Here is a 27,396-nt window from a genome sequence, read left to right as displayed (position 1 = left end):
CGTGTACTCCTGCCACACAATGTGGTTGTTTACGGTTGCCAACGTCGAGGGGCTGTCTGCATGCTTTCCAATTCTCACCGGACAGTACCACGTGCTGGTGCTATTTTTATCTGACAGACACGTCTAGCGCAAACACAAACGGCTCTAGCTCCGCCCCTTTTCTCTGCATTCAAATTTTGTATTACTTGTAGCTGACACATTTTGTACTTTCCAAAGTCAATTCAGGTCTAGATTGGAAGCTGCTAGGCAAATCTCGCTCTCTGCCATAAATGAAGCCAAACCGTAGCTTTATTAGGCTTTTATTTTGAATAAACCTTCACCGACGTCACAGTGTCAGACTCTGGTGAGAAACTGGCTTGATTCAAATCGCCCGCCATTTATAGTCCGGTTCAGGCTTTAACCGCTTGGAGACCGCACAGCCGAATGGATTGAACGACATCGCTGACGTCTAGCGCCTGGGCCCTTCTGCCTTGATCTCTCTGTCCTTATTCTTTCTTTAACCTCCTATCCCTCTTTTTAGAAGCAACACATATGTGTATGTATATGTGTGTGTATGTATATGTGTATATATATATTGTATGTGTATGTATATATATGTATATGTGTGTGTGTGTGTGTGTGTGTGTATGTATGTACGTATATATGTGTGTGTATATATGTGTAAAAATATATATATATATTTGTGTGTGTGTGTGTGTGTGTGTGTGTGTGTGTGTGTATGTACTGCACTTAATGGTGATCAGTAAGTGTTTAGTGTGCATGGTCCATCAAAACAGAAAGTAGTGAGATGTCATCACCCTTTTCTCACACAGGCTTTCCTATCCACACTGTCCTCTTTTCATCACTTGACAATGGGTCTATGGTTCGAAACGTCATATCCCACTAAACAAAGAGGATTCATCTACCACCAAAAAGGTTTTTATAAACTTTAGTTTTTTGTTTTGAAGAATCCTGCAGTCAATTTTTGTCTTCTTCTTCCCTGTACCATTCAGTTTTGCACAAGACCATTAACCTATGAACTACAAATTGTTTAACTCGCGGTACGCTATAGCAACAAAGTAGTAACAAAGCACTGCATGCATGAGGTACGTTATAGCATACCTTAGTAAAGAATGAGTTTAACCTGTAGAGAAAGGGGGGGGGGGGGGATTTCCAGCTAGGTGGCAGGTAGAGGCTGTCAATCTGACCCTGGAAAGGTGAGTGAAGGAAGAGGGGGGCAGGGGCGGTTATTTGAGGCTAGACAGGAATGAACCTGTGAAAAGACTCTCAGGGGGGAAGGGGGTGAGGGAGGTGGGTGTAGTTTGATGATGCTACAACAGTTCACACACACACACACACACTGTTCACCCAAATTCACAATACAACACACATCACAAAACATTTCCACACACAATACATCACGACACAACACACTACACAGTGCGACGTGGTCATCACGTGGACTCCACCACCCAGAAGTGAACCCTGCGATCCCCGCCGACAGCCAGCACAGGGAGGGCGCAGTGCCAGGACAGACCGTAGGCCACAGGGAGAGTCACTGACACATGGAGCTGCACACAGCCACAAGGGGAATACAGTGACTGAACAACAGGCTTTTTTTTTGTGCCCCAGAATTCCGGACTTTTTGTCTGTATTTGATGGGCGCAACAGCCAAGAGGTTAAAGCATTGGACTTTCATTCTGAGGATCTCCCAGAGGTCAACATGTACAGACCTGCTTGTGCCTCAACCCCCTGTGTGTGTATACACATGCAGAAGATCAAATACGTACATTAAAGATCTGCAATCCACGTCAGCGTTCAGTGGATTACAGAAACAATTACATAGCCAGCATGCACACCCCTTAAAATGGAGTATGGCTGCCAACAGGGCGGGGTAAATAAAGAAAAATGGTCATACACATAAAATGTTACATGTCTGTCTGAGCGTATATGTGTGGGTGCCTGAAATCTGAATGAATGACAGGAAACAAATGATGAGCGCCCAATGCCAGCCATCTGTCGGCTCTACCCAGGCAGGCAGCCTGCTGTGCAAATCACCCTCAGTTTGTAAAGAGCATAAAGCTTGGTCTTCACTGAGGACAGGCACTATATAAGTATCCATATCAAATCAAATCAAATTTTACTGATGAAGAATGACGATGGGGGTGGAAACAATGATGGGCCTACATTTAGGTTTGGGACTACTTGACAGGGCTGTTCATTTTATATAATACATATATATACCTGGGCATCAAGCAGATTCAGAGACCTGTGCAGACACCTGGGGTATTTGTTCTGTGTTTCAATAATGATGAATGAGGATGGATGTGATGATGCTACAATGGGTGTTCATTTAGGTTTGGGACTACCTGACTGGGCCTTCTGTCACAATACAGCTGGGAGTCCATGAGACTGAGAGATACAGACACATGCAGTGCTCGTCAGGAAATATCAGCAACCCTCAAACACGCATCCTTCAATTGAGATACTACACTGTGCCATTCATTCAACAAGCACATGCCAGCTACTAAAAATAATGTCTTTCATCAAGGTTCCTGACACAATTTCAGATTTTTGGCTTGGGGCTTTATAAGTGTGTTCCCCCCCCCCCCCCCCCCCCCCCCCCCCCCTGTTTTTGCTGCTGTTGTTGTTGTTTTTTAAGTTTTAAAATTCTCTAACTAAGAACCAGTATAAAGCACCAAGTGACAAAAGGTACACAAAAGCAACATACCTGTTGATGCAGTGTGTTGAAGACCTTGATCTGTCGGTTGGGTCGGCCCAGCGTGGCCAGCAGGCTCTCGTGGGACCGTGACCAGCGGAAGCTGCGAGCACCTTCTACATGGGCCTGCCTCTTGTCCAGTGTGCTGAAACCATTGGTCAGTGTGTCAGGGAGTCAGTGTCGCAACAACTTACATTAGAGGTGACCAGGGTTCCAACACAAATGACCAAACAAAACTGCATACTTTTTCCAGACCAGACATTTTCCACACCGTACACAAAGCCAATGTGTCTGCTACACTGCTGATAAAAAGGACTGGTGAATATCCGTGTGTGAATGTTCCATTTTCATCACTTTGTTTTTTAAATGCATTAAGCTCCTTGTTGAATGGTACTGGTCAGGAGTCTTTATAAAATTCTAAGTCTTTTCCAGATCCTGAAGGGCAAAACTTTTCTTTTCTTTTTACACCCCAAGACTTTTCCAGCCATGGAAATTGTTCTTTCATTTTTTCCAAGATTTTTCCAGACTTCCAGGACTGTGTACCAACCCTGAGTGATGCTGTAAGTCAACAGACTGTGTACCAACCCTGAGTGACGCTGTAAGTCAACAGACTGTGTACCAACCCTGAGTGATGCTGTAAGTCAACAGACTGTGTACCAACCCTGAGTGATGCTGTAAGTCAACAGACTGTGTACCAACCCTGAGTGATGCTGTAAGTCAACAGACTGTGTACCAACCCTGAGTGATGCTGTAAGTCAACAGACTGTGTACCAACCCTGAGTGATGCTGTAAGTCAACAGACTGTGTACCAACCCTGAGTGATGCTGTAAGTCAACAGCAAAGACTGCCAACAGTCCACCACAGACTGACCACAACCGTCTGTCCATCCTACTCTTTTCACTGATCAAGGCTCAAAATACACACATGGCCAATTGTCAGGACAATTAAACCTGGTGGCCAAGAGGAAATGCTCTCCCCAGTTGTCTGCAGGGCAACCAGTTTCTGTGTCAGTGGAAGGGTGAATGAGCAGTCAGCTTCAGTGCTGACCAACTGCGCTTCCCTCCTCCTCTTTATCACTCAGACATGGCATGTTCGGTCAACAAAACATGTCAACGTGGAAATGATAGATCTGACTTCAAATTTTCATTGGAACTATTTATTTCTTCTTACTGTTAGAGACAAAACAATGACATTCTCTTTTCTTGTAGAATATACCACTTACATAATGAATCATGTCTGCTTATTTGGCAGTTCTAGCAGTAGTTAACCACCTCTCCAGATAGGAGGGACAAGTAGATCAAATAGATATCAGGGGGCGGGGAGGGGGGGGGGTGAGTACTGAAGTAGAGGGTTTTTTTTAATCTACTTGTCCCCAGGCAATTAAAAGTTGTCTGGCAGTTTCTAGCTTAGACAATTCTTCATTTCATTCTCCATGGTGTGCTGCAAAAAAAATCCATCAGGAAAGTCTTTGATGAAAACATTCAGAACAAAATAACCATCAGTGGCAAAGCCAATATTGTCTGCAATGACTGGAATGCTAACAAGTGATTCCATGGGTGTTGTGCTGATCCGAACAAGGCCTGCTCAGTGTGCTGGCTTGATGCACAGGTCAGGCATGTGCTCCCCCTTTTCATTTTAACTTTTTGTTTAATCAAATGTGGTGTAGCAAATATGGACTGGTCTGCATGCTTTGCCTCTTCCTTGAAACTTAAATTGATTAATCACACCAAAGCAGGGCTTGTGTGTGTGTGTGTGTGTGTGTGTGTGTGTGTGTGTGTGTGTGTGTGTGTGTGTGTGTGTCTGTGTGTTTCAACCTTTATACTACTACAACTACTACCAATAAAAACAATATGTTCATTTATACAGCCCTTACCTTACCTCTAAGTGTTTGACAATACGTGTGGCATGAACAAGCTTCAGGAATATGAATAATATCAAAAACACAAACTTGCTAGAAATACTATGTAGTAACAGAGTTACAACACACATCTCTCCTATTTTATCCCCCCCCTCCCCTCCCACACACACACACACTCACTCACATGCACACACAAACACATAGCAAGACAGTCTGAGGAGGAAAGACCTACTGTTTAAAATGTCGTTTGAAGAGATATGTTCCAACAAAAGCTTTAACAGCAGAAGAGATTTCCAGAACCAAGCGCAATACACATTACAGAAATAGACATGAAACAAACAACACACACACACACACAATCATCACACACATGACACAAACTTCCTCAAATTACAACAAACTGAAAAACAAGGGTAACCTTGAAGAGGCGGTATCAAAGACGATCCAATCAGAACCTGCAACAGCGCCCACTAACAGGTAGTTGTGTTTCGACCAATCACAGTCCATCAATGGCGAAACACCACAGCTGAGGCTTTTGATTGGCTGCTGGTTGCTGAGGCTGAAGAAGCGAATGATGCCGTCTTTCTGTGCCACCATCAACTGCAACAAAAAGATAACTGCTGGAGTAAAAAAAAAAAAAAAGAAAAGAAAAAAAAGATCATACAGTTTTAACAGTATCTGTCAGTGCAAAGACTTCATATTCAACAATAATGCAGACTTTAACAGTATCTGTCAGTACAAAGACTTCATATTCAATAATAATGCAGACGGATGCTAGGCAGAATGGAAAGGGTGTGTTTTAACAGACTTAATAAAACTGAAGTGGGGAATCCATGTGACGGAGTGAGAAGGGCAGATTGTTCCATCTTTCTGGGCCGAGACTGGAGAAAGAATGCAAAGATTAAAAAAAAAAAAAAAAAAACACTTGACAACTGTGAACTGTACAAAAGAAAAACACATTTCATTTCTCCACGGTCAATTTTTTACCTGGCTTCACAATTTTCTTGCATTCACACATTCGAAAGATTTTGTTCCTACGATTTAAAAAAAAAAAACACACAAAAAAAGTTTCATTTCCAGCGAAATCCAGATTTCACTGGTTGGGAATTGTGTGTGCAAGAATGTTTTTCCGATTTCCCAGGTTAACAAATGTGCTGACCTGCTAGTGCCTGAATCCATTCATGCGTATACGCACACAGATGATCAAATATACATGTTAATGATCCTGTAATCCATGTCAGCGTTTGGTGTGTTATGGAAACAAGAAAATACCCAACATACACACCACTGAAAACAGAGTATCACTGCCTGATGGCCTGGTAAACAAAACAGTCACACATGTAAAATGTTACATGACCATGTGTGTGAGTGTGTGTGTGTGCGTGACTGAAACCTAAGGAGACAAATGGTGAGCCTTCAATGGCCGCTGTCAGTGGGCTGTACCCAGGCAGTCAGCCTGTTGTACAAATGGTGAGCCTTCAATGGCCGCTGTCAGTCAGCTGTACCCAGGCAGTCAGCCTGTTGTACAAATGGTGAGCCTTCAATGGCCGCTGTCAGTCAGCTGTACCCAGGCAGTCAGCCTGTTGTACAAATGGTGAGCCTTCAATGGCCGCTGTCAGTCAGCTGTACCCAGGCAGTCAGCCTGTTGTACAAATGGTGAGCCTTCAATGGCCGCTGTCAGTGGGCTGTACCCAGGCAGTCAGCCTGTTGTACAAATGGTGAGCCTTCAATGGCCGCTGTCAGTCAGCTGTACCCAGGCAGTCAGCCTGTTGTACAAATGGTGAGCCTTCAATGGCCGCTGTCAGTGGGCTGTACCCAGGCAGTCAGCCTGTTGTACAAATGGTGAGCCTTCAATGGCCACTGTCAGTCGGCTGTACCCAGGCAGTCAGCCTGTTGTACAAATGGTGAGCCTTCAATGGCCGCTGTCAGTCAGCTGTACCCAGGCAGTCAGCCTGTTGTACAAATGGTGAGCCTTCAATGGCCGCTGTCAGTGGGCTGTACCCAGGCAGTCAGCCTGTTGTACAAATGGTGAGCCTTCAATGGCCGCTGTCAGTCAGCTGTACCCAGGCAGTCAGCCTGTTGTACAAATGGTGAGCCTTCAATGGCCACTGTCAGTGGGCTGTACCCAGGCAGTCAGCCTGTTGTACAAATGGTGAGCCTTCAATGGCCGCTGTCAGTCGGCTGTACCCAGGCAGTCAGCCTGTTGTACAAATGGTGAGCCTTCAATGGCCGCTGTCAGTGGGCTGTACCCAGGCAGTCAGCCTGTTGTACAAATGGTGAGCCGCTGTCAGTCGGCTGTACCCAGGTAGTCAGCCTGTTGTACAAATGGTGAGCCGCTGTCAGTGGGCTGTACCCAGGCAGTCAGCCTGTTGTACAAATGGTGAGCCGCTGTCAGTCGGCTGTACCCAGGCAGTCAGCCTGTTGTACAAATGGTGAGCCGCTGTCAGTCGGCTGTACCCAGGTAGTCAGCCTGTTGTACAAATGGTGAGCCGCTGTCAGTCGGCTGTACCCAGGCAGTCAGCCTGTTGTACAAATGGTGAGCCGCTGTCAGTGGGCTGTACCCAGGTAGTCAGCCTGTTGTACAAATGGTGAGCCGCTGTCAGTCGGCTGTACCCAGGCAGTCAGCCTGTTGTACAAATGGTGAGCCGCTGTCAGTGGGCTGTACCCAGGTAGTCAGCCTGTTGTACAAATGGTCACCGTGTTTGTAAAGTGTTTAGAGCTTGGTCTCTGACCCAGGATAGGTTAAGACGAGTTTCACTTGAAAATCAAACTGAGCATCTAACCACTGGGATAAGACAATAAACTGGGGTCCCATGTGCAGCATGCACACAGCACATTGAAGAAGCCAACAAGAGTGTTGTCCTCTGGCAAAATTCTGTAAAAGAAATCCACTCTAACAGGTACACAAATACATATACATGTGTTCAATACCCCACGAGCACGTTGGGTTATGCTGTTGTCAGGCATCTGCCTAGTGGACATGAGGCAGCGTATGTGGCTTCTGCCTAGTGGACATGAGGCAGCGTATGTGGCTTCTGCCTAGTGGACATGAGGCAGCGTATGTGGCTTCTGCCTAGTGGACATGAGGCAGCGTATGTGGCTTCTGCCTAGTGGACATGAGGCAGCGTATGTGGCTTCTGCCTAGTGGACATGAGGCAGCGTATGTGGCTTCTGCCTAGTGGACATGAGGCAGCGTATGTGGGTTCGTCCAAATGCAGTGATGCCTCCTTGAGAAACAGAAACTGAAACTGAAACTGAAACTCATCACCACCTTGAGGGGGTCGTCACAATGCCAGCACACAGACATGCCCGGGGCGGTCAGTTTGAGCACAGCACTGTCCCCCTCCCCGCCGCTCCACACCCGACACGTCAGGTCGTCCCCTGTGCTCGCCAGCTGATCCTCCTCATTGGGGTTAAAGGTCACCGCATTCACAAAGTCAGTGTGGCCTTTCAGAACCTGCGTGTGCAGAAGAATCAACAAATTCAGATCATCTCTCCAAAAAACACCACAGCGACAAAACTTTGTTTGCAAATGGTGTCTGCCTTGCTAACAAAAAACACCACAGCAACAAAACTTTGTTTGCAAATGGTGTCTGCCTTGCTAACAAAAAACACCACAGCAACAACAACAAAACTTTGTTTGCAAATGGTGTCTGCCTTGCTAACAAAAAACACCACAGCAACAAAACTTTGTTTGCAAATGGTGTCTGCCTTGCTAACAAAAAACACCACAGCAACAAAACTTTGTTTGCAAATGGTGTCTGCCTTGCTAACAAAAAACACCACAGCAACAAAACTTTGTTTGCAAATGGTGTCTGCCTTGCTAACAAAAAACACCACAGCAACAAAACTTTGTTTGCAAATGGTGTCTGCCTTGCTAACAAAAAACACCACAGCAACAAAACTTTGTTTGCAAATGGTGTCTGCCTTGCTAACAAAAAACACCACAGCAACAAAACCCCTCCCATTTCCGGCATCACAAAAATGAGACAAATATTTTTTATATTAACAAACAGAATAGTTGGACACTGCTTTCAGTTTCAACTGGCTATGACAATGATATGAAATTGGTCAAAATGAACCCCAACATGTTTTAAACTGATGGATGTTATATACCATATGCTATTTACTAAGTTGATTTAACTTACCACATTCTGTTTACTAAGTTGGAATGATAGAATGATTTTGATCATATACCCAAACTGAATTTCAGTTTGAATTCAATTTTCAAATGAAGCAATACCAAGTCAACTGCAATGAAATCATGAAAAGAAAACCACTGATCATAAATCTGCATATTCATTGATTCATTACCTGAGTACTGTTGGTCTCTTTCAAGTCTGAAGTGAACACTCGTACGTTATGGTCATCGCAAGCAGCTGCAAAACTGTTAATAGACACACAAAAAAACCACAAAACAATAATTGTAAATATAATGAGGAAAGAAGTAATAGCTACCCAGTCAAAAATCCAAATTCATATATATAACTAGCTGAAGTGCTGGCCAAGTGGTAAAATGCCTGTAGGGATTTTTTTGAGAAATCTTAAGTGTGTGGCATTCAATCCCACACTCACCTGAATCTTACTCCCTTCCACTAGACCTTGGATCGTGGTCTGGACTCTGCTCATCCAGATGAGATGATAAACTGAGGTCCCAAGAACAGCATGCACTTAGCGCACATGAAAGAACTCACAGCAACAAAGGATTGTCCCTGATAGAATTCTGAAGAAAAATCCACTCTTATCCTGTGTGTGCCTGTGTGTGACTGAAGCCTGACTGAATGACACAGGAAACGAATGATGAGCGCCTACAGGCAGCAGTCAGTCACTATACCCAGGCAGACAGACTGCTGTGAAAAAAGACTGTGTATTTGTAACATGCTTACAGCTTGGTCTCTCATCAAAGATAGCTGCTATAAATATTAACAATAACAATCACAATAATAATAATAATATTGAATAAACAAACAGTCTTACTCCAAATCAAACTATATAAAATGTTTGTCAATCTTAACACACCCAGCATTCTTCATTTCCTGTAAGCACTAAACAGGTAAAACTAAATGCCTTTGTTCAGTGAGCTGTGGACATTTAAAATTATTTTCAAGTGTCTGCACCTGTTTGAATATATATATCTTTGTATAACCAACAGGCTGCCAGAAAAGTTTCAACAGTTTTAAATGTAATGTATGATTGCCAGAATAGTACAATGTGCTTAATTAGCCATGGTTTGATGACATGTTGTTATGCTTTGTACTCAGGCCACATTTAGAAACAATAAATGTTATGCTGTCAAGAATAAACAGAACATTTGGTAGAAACTTAACTGTGGAGCCAAGTGCATTAAGAATCTATACCAATAACTTAACCCCTAGGCTGCCTATATGACGAGATAACTCGTCATGGCAAGCATGTATGCTTCGATGCCTATATGACGAGATAACTTGTCATCGAAATATTCTGACTTTTCCCTGCTTTGCATTCAGTTCGCTGACAAAAATACTGCTAGCTTTAGCTCAGGGAATCTTTCTAGATTCTATTCATAGTTAGAAACACCATCAATATTATGATGCAGTCCTTTACTTAAAGGTTTTGGATGGGTTACTGGCCGCAGTGTTTGCTTGGCTCCTCTCCTCGCTCGCTCAACAAAATGTTGGACTGACGCCATGCTCAAGACATGCAATCGTGGCGAACTAAATCAACCAAGATTTCTTTTTTTAGCTGATGCTCAAAAAGACTGGAAGCGTAAATTCAAAGGAGAAGACAGTGGTGAACACTGATAGGACGATTTGACAGAAAAAAAAGGGAGCAATCAAGAGAGTGGCCAAGATACGACTATCAGTGAGTGATGCCGGCTGTACAGTGTAGCAGACGACACAAAGTGACTGAATTATTAGCAGGACACAGTGTGAGGTCTGATGAGAACTGGATAAAGTGACCGTGTGAACCGTGTGAGAGGGGTGAAGAGGAGGGGGTGGGTGGGGGGGTGGAGACTGAGGGGGCGTGGCCTCACATCCACATTATCACTTGGAGAAGTCACAATGCATTGTGTATCTATCTCTTTTTCAATTTTTTTTTTATTGTGGTTTTCTAGTATGATTTTGTGTGTGCAGATATCCATTTGTCCAGAAAATATGATATTTGAGTGCAAATTACCTGACAAATGTTTGTAATGAACAAGTTGAAAATGTGACAAAAAACAAAACACTGATTTCAAAACTACAGCATGTCACTAAAAATATACAAAATGGGAAAATGTCTTGTGTTTTGTATTCTTTATTCATTTACCTTTCAGAAAATATATACATTTATAGGTCTTTCTCCAATAACAAAGAGCACAGAATTTTTTGAAAATTTGTACCCGTTTTTTGTGAAAAAACCCTGGCAAATAGATTTCACTTAAATCTTATTTTCCTGGCAGCGAAAGGGTTAAAATAATATTACTCCATTCTTCAAATACAATAATATTATACATGCAGCTGCGGAGATGCTGGTTCTCATCAAGTCACAAAATTATTTACATATTTTTAAAACAATTAATGCAAAAAATATACCTGTGCCTTGCTTCAAACCTCTAAATATATGTGAAATGCCCAAATTCTATGTGAACATTCCTGCTGGCATTCAGTCAGTACACTAGTGACAAGTCATGACAGCAACAAGGCAGGTACTGAAGCAGCAGTCCTGGTATGGACCTGTGCAGTGGGCTGCACTGTAAGTAAGCAACAGTGTCAGACAAGGCTGGCAGCCAGGGGGAGGGACTGACCACAGATGTTTGTCCAGCATGGAGATGGAGGTCTTGGGGCTCCAGGCCAGACAGGCCACACCATGGTCCATCTGCACGTCCTTCACCGCACTGTAGTCCAGCCCCTGAAGGTCCACATCCTCCTCCTGCAACATCCAACACCATTGTTACAGACAGGCATACCCCAGAATCTCACAACCAGAGTTTACATCCACCACAAACATTACGGACATTCCTCCTTCTTCTGAATCTGACTACTACAGATTTTTTTTATCAACCACCAACATTACATACGTTCCTTATTCCACTAAATTTGATGACCACAGAGTTTACATTCACCACCACCATTACAGACAGGCATACCCCAGAATCTAGACTACCACAGAGTTTACATCCAACACCAATATTACAGACATTCCTTCCCTTGAATCTGACTGCCAGACTTTACATCCACCTCTAACATTACACTACAGACAAGCATACTCCAGAATCTGACCACCACAGAGTTTACATCCACCACCAATGTTACAGACAAGCATACTCCAGAATTTGACCACCACAGAGTTTACATCCACCACCAATGTTACAGACAGGCATACTCCAGAATTTGACCACCACAGAGTTTACATCCAACACCAATGTTACAGACAAGCATACTCCAGAATTTGACCACCACAGAGTTTACATCCACCACCAACGTTACAGACAGGCATACCCCTGAATCTGACCAACACAGCTACAGCCTCAAAAATCTGGAACAAACCAAAAATTAATATTGCGTGTCTTATCACTGAGGTCGCCTAGTCTAACCTGATATATTTTCCCAAAACTGTTATGTAAGTAGTTAGCTTATGTGGAACAGTAACAGTAGCCTGTGGTCCTAACAACAAGCTAGGACCAATGCCAGCCCTGAACACAGCCTAATGCTGTGTCAGGCTCACAACTCACAAGTCACTACTGTAGCAAAAAAAAAATTTTTTTTAAAGATTGCTGGGTATACATGGATTGGAACTAGGGTGGGGGTAGGAATGGAGGGACCCGAGGAACTTGGAGGGGACAGAGGGGGGACCTGCCAGCTGATCTCTACTTTGTCCATGCCTAACAGCAAGATGCTATCAGGAGTGGTGCTGATGCAGGCTGCTTGATCCATGTTGAGACTGTTCCATTCCCTGATGGTGCACAGGAAGAGGCCACGCCAACAGTTAGTCCTGCACTGGATCAGCCCAAAGTGTTCAACATGTCTTCTTCAGCTCCCATTTGAAGCAAGCTGCAGCTTGTTGTGTTTCACGTGGACTTGACCACAGTGGATTTTCTGAAGCACTGTAAGGCTTGTTTTCCTTTTTTTTGGTGCAGTTGAACTCATCTTGAGGTTTCTGTGTAGAAAACCAAGGGTCTTGCTGGCTTTAAGTTTAATGGTGTTGCTGTCAAAGTGTTGATCTCAGGTGACGTCCTTAGGAGTGTTCCACTGAGACCTGTACCTACCTAGTTCTGCCCTTGTAAAACTCTTTAGGTTTTAAGTTTAATACAATAATATATTCAGTGTTTTCAGTTCAGTTCTTTTGGTATGGGACTACAAAAGCTTTGCAGCCTTTCAACAAGAAGTTTTAGGGGTATCAAATCCTTAAAATGAAAAATTTTAAAAGAAAGAAAACCGACAAACAACAACAACAAAAAAGGCAATATTCACATGTCTTCTCCCATACTCTTTTCAATCACTTTCGTTTCAATGATGAAAAAAGTTGTAATTTAGTTACTAACACTATAATCTATACTCTACATTTCTTGCCTTCTCTAATGCTGTAAAGAAGGCAAATAAAAGAGTGGATGGGAAGAAATGTAGCAGAGTATATATATATATATATATATATATATATATATATATATATATATATATATATATATATATTACAATGCTATTAACTAGTTTACAACTTTTTTCTGTCTTTAAAACAAAAGAGGACACAGGAAGAAATGTAGAAATTGCCAAAAAAACAACCAACCAAACAAAATTATCAGTGTTATCTGAGAAGACTGGTGGTTGTGTGGAGGGGAAAATGTTTTACACACACAGCCCCACCCCCTTCACCAAATTCCACAACTACCTCCTCTCCCCCCCCCTGCCTACTCCATCACAAACAAATAATGGACACATATCTATGCAGTGAGTGCTATTTCTTTGTACTATTCTGCGGACAATGGAGATTGGTCTGGACGCACGCACACATACATGCGTATACAACGAGCGTGTGTGTGTGTGTGTGTGTGTGTGTGTGTGTGTGTGTGTGTGCGTATGTCTGTGCGTGCGTGTGTGTGTGTGTGTCACTGTGTGTGTGTGTCACTGTGTGTGTGTGTGTGTTCGGAGTGCGTGTCACCCTGCCGTGTGTGAATTTTGTCAAAGAAGCGTACAGTGGCACAATTATGATGGGGGTATTTTTGTTTGTTTGTTTGTTTTTTGTTTTTGTTTTGTTTTTTGTTGTTGTTGTTGTGGGTTTTTTTCGAGTATCCAACATAAGTTAGTTTCTAAAAATACAGTTTATGACCCAAAACGTCATTGTTATAATGTTACCAACCTGGAAGCGACATGAAACCACGGACACTTTTGTTGCTGTTCCGAACGCCAGAAGCTGACAGGACCACTGGAAGGGAGAAAACTCCACACAGCGAACCACCTCCTGGCATGGAATTGAATATGTACTGGACTTCACATCGTCTTTCATGGTGAAATTGGATGAAATGAAAGAGATAAATTGGTTTTGTTCTCGTCTGCACGATGCCGCCTTTCCCGCAAGTGAAGTTCATGCACCAGTACAAGGGGGATAACTGTCAAGGCAGAAACTACCAGCCGGTGCTGAAGTTCAAAATAGACCCCTGGAGAGTTCCGTGTTTGCGTGAGAGATTAATTGAATGTGAGTGAGTGAGTGAATGAGAGTGAGTGAGAGTGAGTTTTATCAAGAGAGTGAGAAAGTGAGAGCAGAGTGAATGAGTGAGTGGCAAAGTGTGACAGAGTGAAAGAGAGTGAGCCGTGATAATCCGTGAGTGTGCGAGTGACAGATTGAGGGTGAGAGTGAGATTTGGGAGCGGGCTGACCCCCGTGGTTCATGCATGCTGAGTATTTTCGTGTCTCCATAACCCACCGAACACTGATATGGGTTACAGGATCTTTGACGTGCGTATTTGATCTTTTGCGTGCGTATACACACGAAGGGGGTTCAGGCACTTGCAGGTCTGCACATAATTATGTTGACCTGGGAGATCGGAAAATCTCCACCCTTTACCCACCGGGGTCAGCCCGATACTCCCCCGTAACCACGTACGACAGAGTCATCGGCGAGTCGATGTTGGTCGTGTAACGGAAAGAAGAAGAAAAAGAGAGAGAGAAAGTGAGAGTTACTGATTGAAACTGAGCCCGGAGAGAATGAGAGTGAAATTAAGTCGGAGCGAAAATGAGTGAGTGAGTGTGACGGATGTGAGACGAGTGAGTGTAAGAATGAGTGAGTGAGAGTGGGACAGCTAGTGTGAGTGAGTGTGTGAGTGAGTGAAAGTTTGAAAATAAGTGAGCGAAAGAGTGAATGAGAGTGGGAATGATTTGAGAAAGAGAGAAAAAAATGATGGTGAAATTGAGTGTGAGTGAATGGGTGAGTGAGAATGAGTCTGAATGGGGGAAAGCCAATGAATATGTCAGTGAGGGGGGTTGAGTGAGCGAATGTTACAGTGAGAGGAAGAGAGGACGTTAAAGATCGAGTGAATGTCAGAATGGGAGTATGTGATTGAGAGGGTGAGCGTGAGAGAGTGAGTGATTGTGAGAATGAGAGAGAGACAGAGCACTGATGTGTGAATGAGAGACTCGGAGACAGAGAGCATGTGTGAATGAGAGAGAGACAGAGAGCATGTGTGAATGAGAGAGAGACAGAGAGCATGTGTGAATGAGAGAGCGAGTCACGGTGAAACAGTGTGAGAGAGAGAGAGAGACGGGGGGGGGGGGGGGGACTGTGTGAGAGAATGAGTGAGTGAGAGAGAGTGGAGAGTGAGAGAATGAGTGTCTCTTGTTTTCTGATCTCACGATTTTCTTCAATGTTAAGCTCCATAAAGTTTGTTGGGCTTTTTGAGGGGGGGGGGGGGGGGGGGGGGTTAGGGTTTTTTTTTCTTCGTCACCCCCTCCCCCCCCCCTCCCAAAACGAGACAGGCTGAAAACACACAGCTCTCACAACTTCAGTTCATTACTCGGCTGCTCTTTCCTTTCACTTCTGTTCTCAGTCGTAAACTGCTCTTCGTGCATCTCTTGGCGCAACGTCAGTGGTCGACCTGCCGGTAGAGTTCTCACTTGCCCCTCTAGTTACACACGTTGAGTTCTCACTTGCCCCTCTAGTTACACATGTTGAGTTCTCACTTGCCCCTCTAGTTACACATGTTGAGTTCTCGATCGAGTCCAGTCGAATGAAGCGTGGGTCGGACATCTTAGCTGCCGCCTTTTTTCTTTCTTTCTTTTTTTTTTTTTTCCTATTTTTTTCAGGAGGCGCTGTATATTGGATATGAGCAATTTCACGTGCTTTGTAGCCTGCTGCCACCCTCCTTTCCCACGTATTTTCCTTGTTCTCATTAGCATTTGACAAAATCCTTTCTTACTCACTTATTGGTATTCTGCACGATCCTGCCACTGTCAGCTCTTGTTGATAATGTACCTTCATGTTTCAACCATGTATGTCAACAGCAGCAAACCGTTTCTAACTCTTTTATCTCCCGAGTTTTTTTCCTCGTACTCTGTATTATTCACACTATTTCACTTTCAAACTCTTCTATTCCATTCCCTCTCCATTTCGTTGACCTACGTCAACACTCATCACATTTCGTTGACCTACGTCAACACTCATCACATTTCGTTGACCTACGTCAACACTCATCACATTTCCAGTTGGTGTGATTTTCATTCTGTCCCTTCTTATAATTACCCCACTTTGCGGCTCCCTACCTAAACCTGTATTCCAAACCTTTTCTCATTTTATCACACTCCTTCCACAATTATATCTCGTACATTCTATCTCCTGCATTCCATTTCTTCTCCCATTTCCCCATCTACTGCTATTCCATTCAATCTAACTCATGCATAACTTCTTCGACCATATTTATCCGTAACCTTACCACTTTTAACCCCATCTGTCAAACCCAAATTCCATCCACACTGGAACCTTCCCAGTCTCAACCTCACTACACTCAGTCACACAGGATCACCAGTCTGTGCGCTCAGATTCTCTCGCTTCCAGTGCAGATGCCTTGCCTCAAGGCCAGCACTCCACTTCAACATTATCCATCTTCAACATCACAGCTCTCGACTCTACTTAACCTTACCTCCATCAACTCAACATTACTAATTCACTTACAGCTAATGATAATTAGCAACACACACACACACCACACACACACACACACACACACACACACATCTATTTGCAGTAGCTTGACACAACTATGGCACCACCTTGAAACTCCTGATTGTGTTTTCCATTTTTTACGTTCAGGTTCTTCAGGATACTGACTGCGTTCAGGTTCTTCAGGATACTGACTGCGTTCAGGTTCTTCAGGATACTGACTGCGTTTTCAGCCCTGATGTGAACTGAGCGGTCGGCTGGACTAAAAGCAACAACCTTGCCAATTCGTCTTCCACCCCCATTGCCACTCGCCTTCACTCCAACTCACACACTCCGGGCAGCATTAGACCATTTCCACTCGCCTTCACTCCAACTCACACACTCCGGGCAGCATTAGACCATTGCCACTCGCCTTCACTCCAACTCACACACTCCGGGCAGCAATAGACCATTGCCACTCGCCTTCACTCCAACTCACAGACACCAGGCAGCATTAGACCATTGCCACTCGCCTTCACTCCAACTCACACACTCCGGGCAGCATTAGACCATTTCCACTCGCCTTCACTCCAACTCACACACTCCGGGCAGCAATAGACCATTTCCACTCGCCTTCACTCCAACTCACACACTCCGGGCAGCAATAGACCATTGCCACTCGCCTTCACTCCAACTCACAGACTCCGGGCAGCAATAGACCATTTCCACTCGCCTTCACTCCAACTCACACACTCCGGGCAGCAATAGACCATTGCCACTCGCCTTCACTCCAACTCACACACTCCGGGCAGCAATAGACCATTGCCACTCGCCTTCACTCCAACTCACACACTCCGGGCAGCAATAGACCATTGCCACTCGCCTTCACTCCAACTCACACACTCCGGGCAGCATTAGACCATTTCCACTCGCCTTCACTCCAACTCACACACTCCGGGCAGCATTAGACCATTGCCACTCGCCTTCACTCCAACTCACACACTCCGGGCAGCTCCAACTCACACACTCCGGGCAGCAATAGACCATTGCCACTCGCCTTCACTCCAACTCACACACTCCGGGCAGCATTAGACCATTTCCACTCGCCTTCACTCCAACTCACACACTCCGGGCAGCATTAGACCATTGCCACTCGCCTTCACTCCAACTCACACACTCCGGGCAGCATTAGATCATTGCCACTCGCTTTCACTCCAACTCACACACTCCAGGCAGCATTAGATCATTGCCACTCGCCTTCACTCCAACTCACACACTCCGGGCAGCAATAGACCATTGCCACTCGCCTTCACTCCAACTCACACACTCCGGGCAGCATTAGATCATTGCCACTCGCCTTCACTCCAACTCACACACTCCGGGCAGCTCCAACTCACACACTCCGGGCAACATTAGACCATTTCCACTCGCCTTCACTCCAACTCACACACTCCGGGCAGCTCCAACTCACACACTCCGGGCAGCTCCAACTCACACACTCCGGGCAGCTCCAACTCACACACTCCGGGCAGCAATAGACCATTGCCACTCGCCTTCACTCCAACTCACACACTCCGGGCAGCAATAGACCATTGCCACTCGCCTTCACTCCAACTCACACACTCCGGGCAGCATTAGACCATTTCCACTCGCCTTCACTCCAACTCACACACTCCGGGCAGCTCCAACTCACACACTCCGGGCAGCATTAGACCATTGCCACTCGCCTTCACTCCAACTCACACACTCCGGGCAGCATTAGACCATTTCCACTCGCCTTCACTCCAACTCACACACTCCGGGCAGCATTAGACCATTGCCACTCGCCTTCACTCCAACTCACACACTCCGGGCAGCATTAGATCATTGCCACTCGCCTTCACTCCAACTCACACACTCCGGGCAGCATTAGATCATTGCCACTCGCCTTCACTCCAACTCACACACTCCGGGCAGCAATAGACCATTGCCACTCGCCTTCACTCCAACTCACACACTCCGGGCAGCATTAGATCATTGCCACTCGCCTTCACTCCAACTCACACACTCCGGGCAGCTCCAACTCACACACTCCGGGCAACATTAGACCATTTCCACTCGCCTTCACTCCAACTCACACACTCCGGGCAGCTCCAACTCACACACTCCGGGCAGCTCCAACTCACACACTCCGGGCAGCTCCAACTCACACACTCCGGGCAGCAATAGACCATTGCCACTCGCCTTCACTCCAACTCACACACTCCAGGCAGCATTAGACCATTGCCACTCGCCTTCACTCCAACTCACACACTCCGGGCAGCTCCAACTCACACACTCCGGGCAGCATTAGACCATTGCCACTCGCCTTCACTCCAACTCACACACTCCGGGCAGCATTAGACCATTGCCACTCGCCTTCACTCCAACTCACACACTCCGGGCAGCATTAGACCATTTCCACTCGCCTTCACTCCAACTCACACACTCCGGGCAGCATTAGACCATTGCCACTCGCCTTCACTCCAACTCACACACTCCAGGCAGCAATAGACCATTGCCACTCGCCTTCACTCCAACTCACACACTCCGGGCAGCAATAGACCATTTCCACTCGCCTTCACTCCAACTCACACACTCCGGGAAGCATTAGACCATTTCCACTCGCCTTCACTCCAACTCACACACTCCGGGCAGCATTAGACCATTGCCACTCGCCTTCACTCCAACTCACACACTCCGGGCAGCTCCAACTCACACACTCCGGGCAGCAATAGACCATTGCCACTCGCCTTCACTCCAACTCACACACTCCGGGCAGCTCCAACTCACACACTCCGGGCAGCATTAGACCATTTCCACTCGCCTTCACTCCAACTCACACACTCCGGGCAGCTCCAACTCACACACTCCGGGCAGCAATAGACCATTGCCACTCGCCTTCACTCCAACTCACACACTCCGGGCAGCTCCAACTCACACACTCCGGGCAGCATTAGACCATTTCCACTCGCCTTCACTCCAACTCACACACTCCAGGCAGCAATAGACCATTGCCACTCGCCTTCACTCCAACTCACACACTCCGGGCAGCAATAGACCATTGCCACTCGCCTTCACTCCAACTCACACACTCCGGGCAGCATTAGACCATTTCCACTCGCCTTCACTCCAACTCACACACTCCGGGCAGCATTAGACCATTGCCACTCGCCTTCACTCCAACTCACACACTCCGGGCAGCATTAGACCATTTCCACTCGCCTTCACTCCAACTCACACACTCCGGGCAGCAATAGACCATTTCCACTCGCCTTCACTCCAACTCACACACTCCGGGCAGCATTAGACCATTTCCACTCGCCTTCACTCCAACTCACACACTCCGGGCAGCATTAGACCATTGCCACTCGCCTTCACTCCAACTCACACACTCCGGGCAGCTCCAACTCACACACTCCGGGCAGCATTAGACCATTTCCACTCGCCTTCACTCCAACTCACACACTCCGGGCAGCTCCAACTCACACACTCCGGGCAGCATTAGACCATTTCCACTCGCCTTCACTCCAACTCACACACTCCGGGCAGCATTAGACCACTTCCACTCGCCTTCACTCCAACTCACACACTCCGGGCAGCATTAGACCATTGCCACTCGCCTTCACTCCAACTCACACACTCCGGGCAGCATTAGACCATTTCCACTCGCCTTCACTCCAACTCACACACTCCGGGCAGCATTAGACCATTGCCACTCGCCTTCACTCCAACTCACACACTCCAGGCAGCAATAGACCATTGCCACTCGCCTTCACTCCAACTCACACACTCCAGGCAGCAATAGACCATTGCCACTCGCCTTCACTCCAACTCACACACTCCGGGCAGCAATAGACCATTGCCACTCGCCTTCACTCCAACTCACACACTCCGGGCAGCAATAGACCATTGCCACTCGCCTTCACTCCAACTCACACACTCCGGGCAGCTCCAACTCACACACTCCGGGCAGCATTAGACCATTGCCACTCGCCTTCACTCCAACTCACACACTCCGGGCAGCTCCAACTCACACACTCCGGGCAGCAATAGACCATTGCCACTCGCCTTCACTCCAACTCACACACTCCGGGCAGCTCCAACTCACACACTCCGGGCAGCATTAGACCATTTCCACTCGCCTTCACTCCAACTCACACACTCCGGGCAGCTCCAACTCACACACTCCGGGCAGCAATAGACCATTGCCACTCGCCTTCACTCCAACTCACACACTCCGGGCAGCTCCAACTCACACACTCCGGGCAGCATTAGACCATTTCCACTCGCCTTCACTCCAACTCACACACTCCAGGCAGCAATAGACCATTGCCACTCGCCTTCACTCCAACTCACACACTCCGGGCAGCAATAGACCATTGCCACTCGCCTTCACTCCAACTCACACACTCCGGGCAGCATTAGACCATTTCCACTCGCCTTCACTCCAACTCACACACTCCGGGCAGCATTAGACCATTTCCACTCGCCTTCACTCCAACTCACACACTCCGGGCAGCATTAGACCATTGCCACTCGCCTTCACTCCAACTCACACACTCCGGGCAGCATTAGACCATTTCCACTCGCCTTCACTCCAACTCACACACTCCGGGCAGCATTAGACCATTTCCACTCGCCTTCACTCCAACTCACACACTCCGGGCAGCATTAGACCATTGCCACTCGCCTTCACTCCAACTCACACACTCCGGGCAGCTCCAACTCACACACTCCGGGCAGCATTAGACCATTTCCACTCGCCTTCACTCCAACTCACACACTCCGGGCAGCAATAGACCATTTCCACTCGCCTTCACTCCAACTCACACACTCCGGGCAGCATTAGACCATTTCCACTCGCCTTCACTCCAACTCACACACTCCGGGCAGCATTAGACCATTGCCACTCGCCTTCACTCCAACTCACACACTCCGGGCAGCTCCAACTCACACACTCCGGGCAGCATTAGACCATTTCCACTCGCCTTCACTCCAACTCACACACTCCGGGCAGCTCCAACTCACACACTCCGGGCAGCATTAGACCATTTCCACTCGCCTTCACTCCAACTCACACACTCCGGGCAGCATTAGACCATTTCCACTCGCCTTCACTCCAACTCACACACTCCGGGCAGCATTAGACCATTGCCACTCGCCTTCACTCCAACTCACACACTCCGGGCAGCAATAGACCATTTCCACTCGCCTTCACTCCAACTCACACACTCCGGGCAGCATTAGACCATTGCCACTCGCCTTCACTCCAACTCACACACTCTGGGCAGCTCCAACTCACACACTCCGGGCAGCATTAGACCATTGCCACCGATTCCACAGCTCCAACTCACACACTCCGGGCAGCATTAGACCATTGCCACTCGCCTTCACTCCAACTCACACACTCCGGGCAGCATTAGACCATTGCCACTCGCCTTCACTCCAACTCACACACTCCGGGCAGCATTAGACCATTTCCACTCGCCTTCACTCCAACTCACACACTCCGGGCAGCATTAGACCATTGCCACTCGCCTTCACTCCAACTCACACACTCCGGGCAGCATTAGACCATTGCCACTCGCCTTCACTCCAACTCACACACTCCGGGCAGCATTAGACCATTGCCACCGATTCCACAGCTCCAACTCACACACTCCGGGCAGCATTAGACCATTTCCACTCGCCTTCACTCCAACTCACACACTCCGGGCAGCATTAGACCATTGCCACTCGCCTTCACTCCAACTCACACACTCCGGGCAGCATTAGACCATTGCCACCGATTCCACAGCTCCAACTCACACACTCCGGGCAGCATTAGACCATTGCCACCGATTCCACAGCTCCAACTCACACACTCCGGGCAGCATTAGACCAATGCCACCGATTCCACAGCTCCAACTCACACACTCCGGGCAGCATTAGACCAATGCCACCGATTCCACAGCTCCAACTCACACACTCCGGGCAGCATTAGACCATTGCCACCGATTCCACAGCTCCAACTCACACACTCCGGGCAGCATTAGACCATTGCCACCGATTCCACAGCTCCAACTCACACACTCTGGGCAGCATTAGACCATTGCCACCGATTCCACAGCTCCAACTCACACACTCCGGGCAGCATTAGACCAATGCCACCGATTCCACAGCTCCAACTCACACACTCCGGGCAGCATTAGACCATTGCCACCGATTCCACAGCTCCAACTCACAGACACCAGGCAGCATTAGACCATTGCCACAGATTCCACAGCTCCAACTCACACACTCCGGGCAGCATTAGACCAATGCCACCAATTCCACAGCTCCAACTCACACACTCCGGGCAGCATTAGACCATTGCCACCGATTCCACAGCTCCAACTCACACACTCCGGGCAGCATTAGACCAATGCCACCGATTCCACAGCTCCAACTCACACACTCCGGGCAGCATTAGACCAATGCCACCGATTCCACAGCTCCAACTCACACACTCCGGGCAGCAATAGACCATTGCCACCGATTCCACAGCTCCAACTCACACACTCCGGGCAGCATTAGACCATTGCCACCGATTCCACAGCTCCAACTCACACACTCCGGGCAGCATTAGACCATTGCCACCGATTCCACAGCTCCAACTCACACACTCCGGGCAGCATTAGACCATTGCCACCGATTCCACAGCTCCAACTCACACACTCCGGGCAGCATTAGACCATTGCCACCGATTCCACAGCTCCAACTCACACACTCCGGGCAGCATTAGACCATTGCCACCGATTCCACAGCTCCAACTCACACACTCCGGGCAGCATTAGACCATTGCCACCGATTCCACAGCTCCAACTCACACACTCCGGGCAGCATTAGACCATTGCCACAGATTCCACATGTCATTCTTTCTTGTCTCCCCCCTCCTCCCCATCTCTGAGCATTTTCCACTCCCCTTCATATTTCCATTTCAGCATTATTCCACCCAGTTTGTTCTCATTCACTCCCCTTCATATTTCCATTTCAGCATTATTCCACCCAGTTTGTTCTCATCCACTCCCCTTCATATTTCCATTTCAGCATTATTCCACCCAGTTTGTTCTCATTCACTCCCCATTCATATTCCTTCGTCTTTTCCCTCTCTGTGTCTCTGTTGTTCCCATTCCTACCAATGTTAATTCACACCCATTTCATTCTTACTGCCATTCCATTTTGCTGCACCAACAATTACATCCACCCCTTCCACCTCCATTTCTGTTTTGCAGTTCCTTTCACATTCCCGTCTGTTTTCATTCTTCCTCAGTCCCCCCCCCCCCCCCCCCCCCCCCCCCCCTCCTTCCAATTCTATGGCTTCTTTCTCCCAATAATCATCACCACATGTTCCTTTGGTTCTTTTTGTACCTGTTTCCAGCTCTTAATATCAACCTTGTACAATTCCCATCATTTTCCTTATGACCTTATTTCCCCATCCCTTCCCATCCATGTTCCTTCTTTCCCACAGCTGGGTTCATGGCCCCTTGTGGTCGGCTGGATGAACAGCAACATTATTTTGATTTCTTTTATTGTATAGGTTAATTTAATTTTTTTTTAAATCAAAATCAAAATCAAAACCCACACCCCTGGGACCCCCTGCACCGTCACAATGGAATAAACCGTGTCCCACTTCGTTCCCTTCTCTTGTTGTCAACACTGCCTTTCCACCCTCACTCTTCGTCAAGTGGTTACCTCCCTGCACCACCCCAATCCACTTCCTGTTCCATGCACTGCCCTCATAGTCCATGGATCCAGTGTTTTACCGACAAGGAATCCATTCTCTTTCAATTCTTTCCCCATCCACTCCTGCCCGTACCCGTTCCGTTTCCCACCGTTTCCAGAGCCCTCTGTTCTCCTTTTTCTCCAATGGTTATCATTAATCAAATGTCTTCCGTCTGCTTCCCAAACAGCTGTTGCTCCCTCCTCGATTCATGATTTCATTTATTCTTTTGCTTGTTTGTTTCTTTGTTTTTTGTATCAATGTATTTATCTTATCTCCTGCCTCTCTCCGTTTGCAATGATTCCCTGTCATTGCACTTTCAGAACTAGCTATCCCCCATTTTCCTGCCTGCTCCATTGCGTTCCCTGCAGACCGTTTTCTCTTTTCTCACCATCAGTCTTTTCTTTTAAAAGTGAGAAAGTGTAATAATAATACATTGTGTATGTTAAAAAATACTATGTAGCCGTGTACCGAGTGGTTATTCAAGGGTACGGCACAAAAGACTTAACTAAATACTGATTTACTGTATTAAAAGGATAGACAAGAATTCCTGCGCACAGGCCAGGAACATATAGAGGCCAGTCACAAATGGGTTTTTCTATTGTTTTATTTACAATAGTTATGTAGAGAAGAACTAAGAAGAAGAAATAATAAGAGATCATAAAAAGAGAAGACCTAAGAGAAGATATTTAAAAGAGAAGACAGTGCCTGGAATGACACAAATAAAATGTCATTAGCACAACATGTCGGCACAAGTGAATAGTAAAGCACATGTATACATATTACATGGAAAGACTACACTTGGTAATGCATGTGTGAAAGACCAAACACAGTCTGGGAGACAGCTAAGAACTGGGTGTGTTGACTCGTTTTATCCCTTCCCCCAACATACTATGCATACTAATGCAAGCTGCAACACTCACTCCCCCGACTAGTTGAACTGAAATAACCAATCTTTGCTTGTCTTAGTGACGCTATGTGAATGACTGACAGATTCACTGCTTGATCCCAATTCGTCCAATTCAACAGATTGATCTGATTTGCTACAATTCTACCCACTTGGCTATACACAGCACGATCAAAGTTCACAATAGCATAAATTCTTCCAAGCTTACATTCCGAAGTCTGGCCATCTACCTCAGCTGTGTTTGTGAAAGGGGAGATGGGGAATGACTTGAAAGACAGGCCGCCACACGGGATGTTCCGACATGCCGACACTCGTCTGTTTCAAACATGCCGACATCTAGTTCAGCACGGAGATTGCCGCAGACCTCACACAACCGCACGTGTTCCTACAGCTGGGATCGGTGACGCGGTGTCACGGACCAAAGGCGCCGACTAGGGAGTGGGGTGAGGAGGGGGGTGGAAGGAGGGAGGGTGTGAGGTGTTGTGCAACCTCAAAGACTGGAATTTGGATGGAGCAGGAAGGGAGATAAGAAGGAGGGGGGGGGGGGGTGAAAGGATGGGGAGGGAAGGGGGACAGAGTGTGGGTGGTGGGGGTGACACTGCTGGCACACTATAACACAGACATAAAGAAAACAGTAAAAATAAAGATAAAGTAAAATAAGATAAAATAAGAAGAAGAAGAAAATATTTGAAATTAAACAGCAGTTAGTGGGTTCTGTCTCCAACAGTTATGTGGTGGGCGTATGTACAGACACTAACACGTCGGCTAGGATCAAGGCACACACTCAAGAAGAAGGGATAAACTATTGTCAACACAACACTTGTGCGTATCCAAAACTGAACCCGGTCTTTGAAGTTGGTCGGAATAGTCACAATTACGAAGTTTTGAGTCAAGGCACATTCAAGTAGAAGTGAAAAAGAAAAAAAAAAAGAAAAAATGGCGACACTGCACACGTCCAAATCCAAGCTTATTAACCCGATCATCACTGGAGTTAATGGGAGGGGGGGTGGGGGGGGGGGGGGTAGGTAGATCTGTTGTGGTCAAATCAGGGAAGACTAGTTTCTGAATGTAACAGAACTGACCAGTGTTCATTTTCTCTGGCTTCAATTGCCTTGAGCTGAAGTCTCTGATGATGAGATAGTCAGTCTTGGATTCTGGTCTGGAGTAGACTGTTTGCTGATGACACTGCAGGTTCGCCACTCTGGGGACCACTTGAGATAATTACAGGGATCGCCCTGTGTTCTGTGGTGGGGTCCAGGGGGCTGAAGGGGTTGTGCACAGGGATGGGGCACACAGGGCCAGGAGGGGGTGCTGATGACACTGGTGGCTGTGGAGTGGGCTGCACTGGTCACTGAGTACTGCATGGGAGGGAGACGGGTTGACCTCTGGTAACAGCAGGAGGGCTGTTGGAGATGGCTTGGTGGAAAGGAGGGGACACCTAGCTGCACTGCTGGGGAGGGAAGACAACAAGGAACTGCTTGATTTGGTGGAGTGGGGGGGGGCAGGGGGGGGTCTTTATTAGCTGACCATAAGGGAGTGGGGGTGGAGGAGAGCAGCACTGATCAGCACTGCCAGCCTGGAGGGGGGAGGGGGGCTTTGCTGGTCCACTGCCTGGCACAGGGTGTGGGTGGGCTTTGTTAGCATCCCTGGAGGAAGTATTTGACACCTTAGAGGACAGCATGGAGGAGGATGAGAGAGAAGAAGGATGTGTCAAAGATTTCACAGCTGTGCTCTGTAATAGAGGAAACTCACAGCATGCTGACACAGCTGTGCTCTGTAATAGAGGAAACTCACAGCATGCTGACACAGCTGTGCTCTGTAATAGAGGAAACTCACAGCATGCTGACACAGCTGTGCTCTGTAATGGGGGAAACTCACAGCATGCTGACACAGCAAGCTGTTTCCTTAAGTCTGATATCATTCTCCTCTGGTCACCTATTTCACATTTCATTTTTTGGTTCTCCGATTCCAGTTTCTGGATTTGGGACAATAACTTGGAACACTTCATTTCTAAGTGATCATATTTTTCACTGACATATTGTTTTATTTCCTTTTTCATTTGTTCTTTTGTGTCCATCATTTCT

General features: G+C 46.8%; 1 protein-coding gene across 1 annotated transcript; it reads right to left on the bottom strand.

Moving 5' to 3' along the window:
• Positions 1–1,413: 1,413 nt before the first annotated feature.
• On the bottom strand, positions 1,414–14,107 carry LOC143298116 (nucleoporin Nup37-like). Its single transcript, XM_076610817.1, has 7 exons — positions 13,872–14,107; positions 11,323–11,447; positions 8,871–8,943; positions 7,828–8,013; positions 4,975–5,156; positions 2,711–2,843; positions 1,414–1,550 (listed from the first exon to the last, which is right to left on the bottom strand). Exons 1-7 carry the CDS (start codon positions 14,016–14,018, stop codon positions 1,434–1,436), a joined length of 963 nt encoding a protein of 320 aa, XP_076466932.1. The 5' UTR covers positions 14,019–14,107; the 3' UTR covers positions 1,414–1,433.
• Positions 14,108–27,396: the final 13,289 nt, after the last annotated feature.

This window comes from Babylonia areolata, chromosome 23 (genome assembly GCF_041734735.1).
Source record: "Babylonia areolata isolate BAREFJ2019XMU chromosome 23, ASM4173473v1, whole genome shotgun sequence".
Taxonomy (NCBI): Eukaryota; Metazoa; Mollusca; class Gastropoda; order Neogastropoda; family Buccinidae; genus Babylonia; species Babylonia areolata.
Note: the sequence above shows the minus strand (reverse complement) of the source record. Positions and strands in the feature narration are given on the sequence as shown.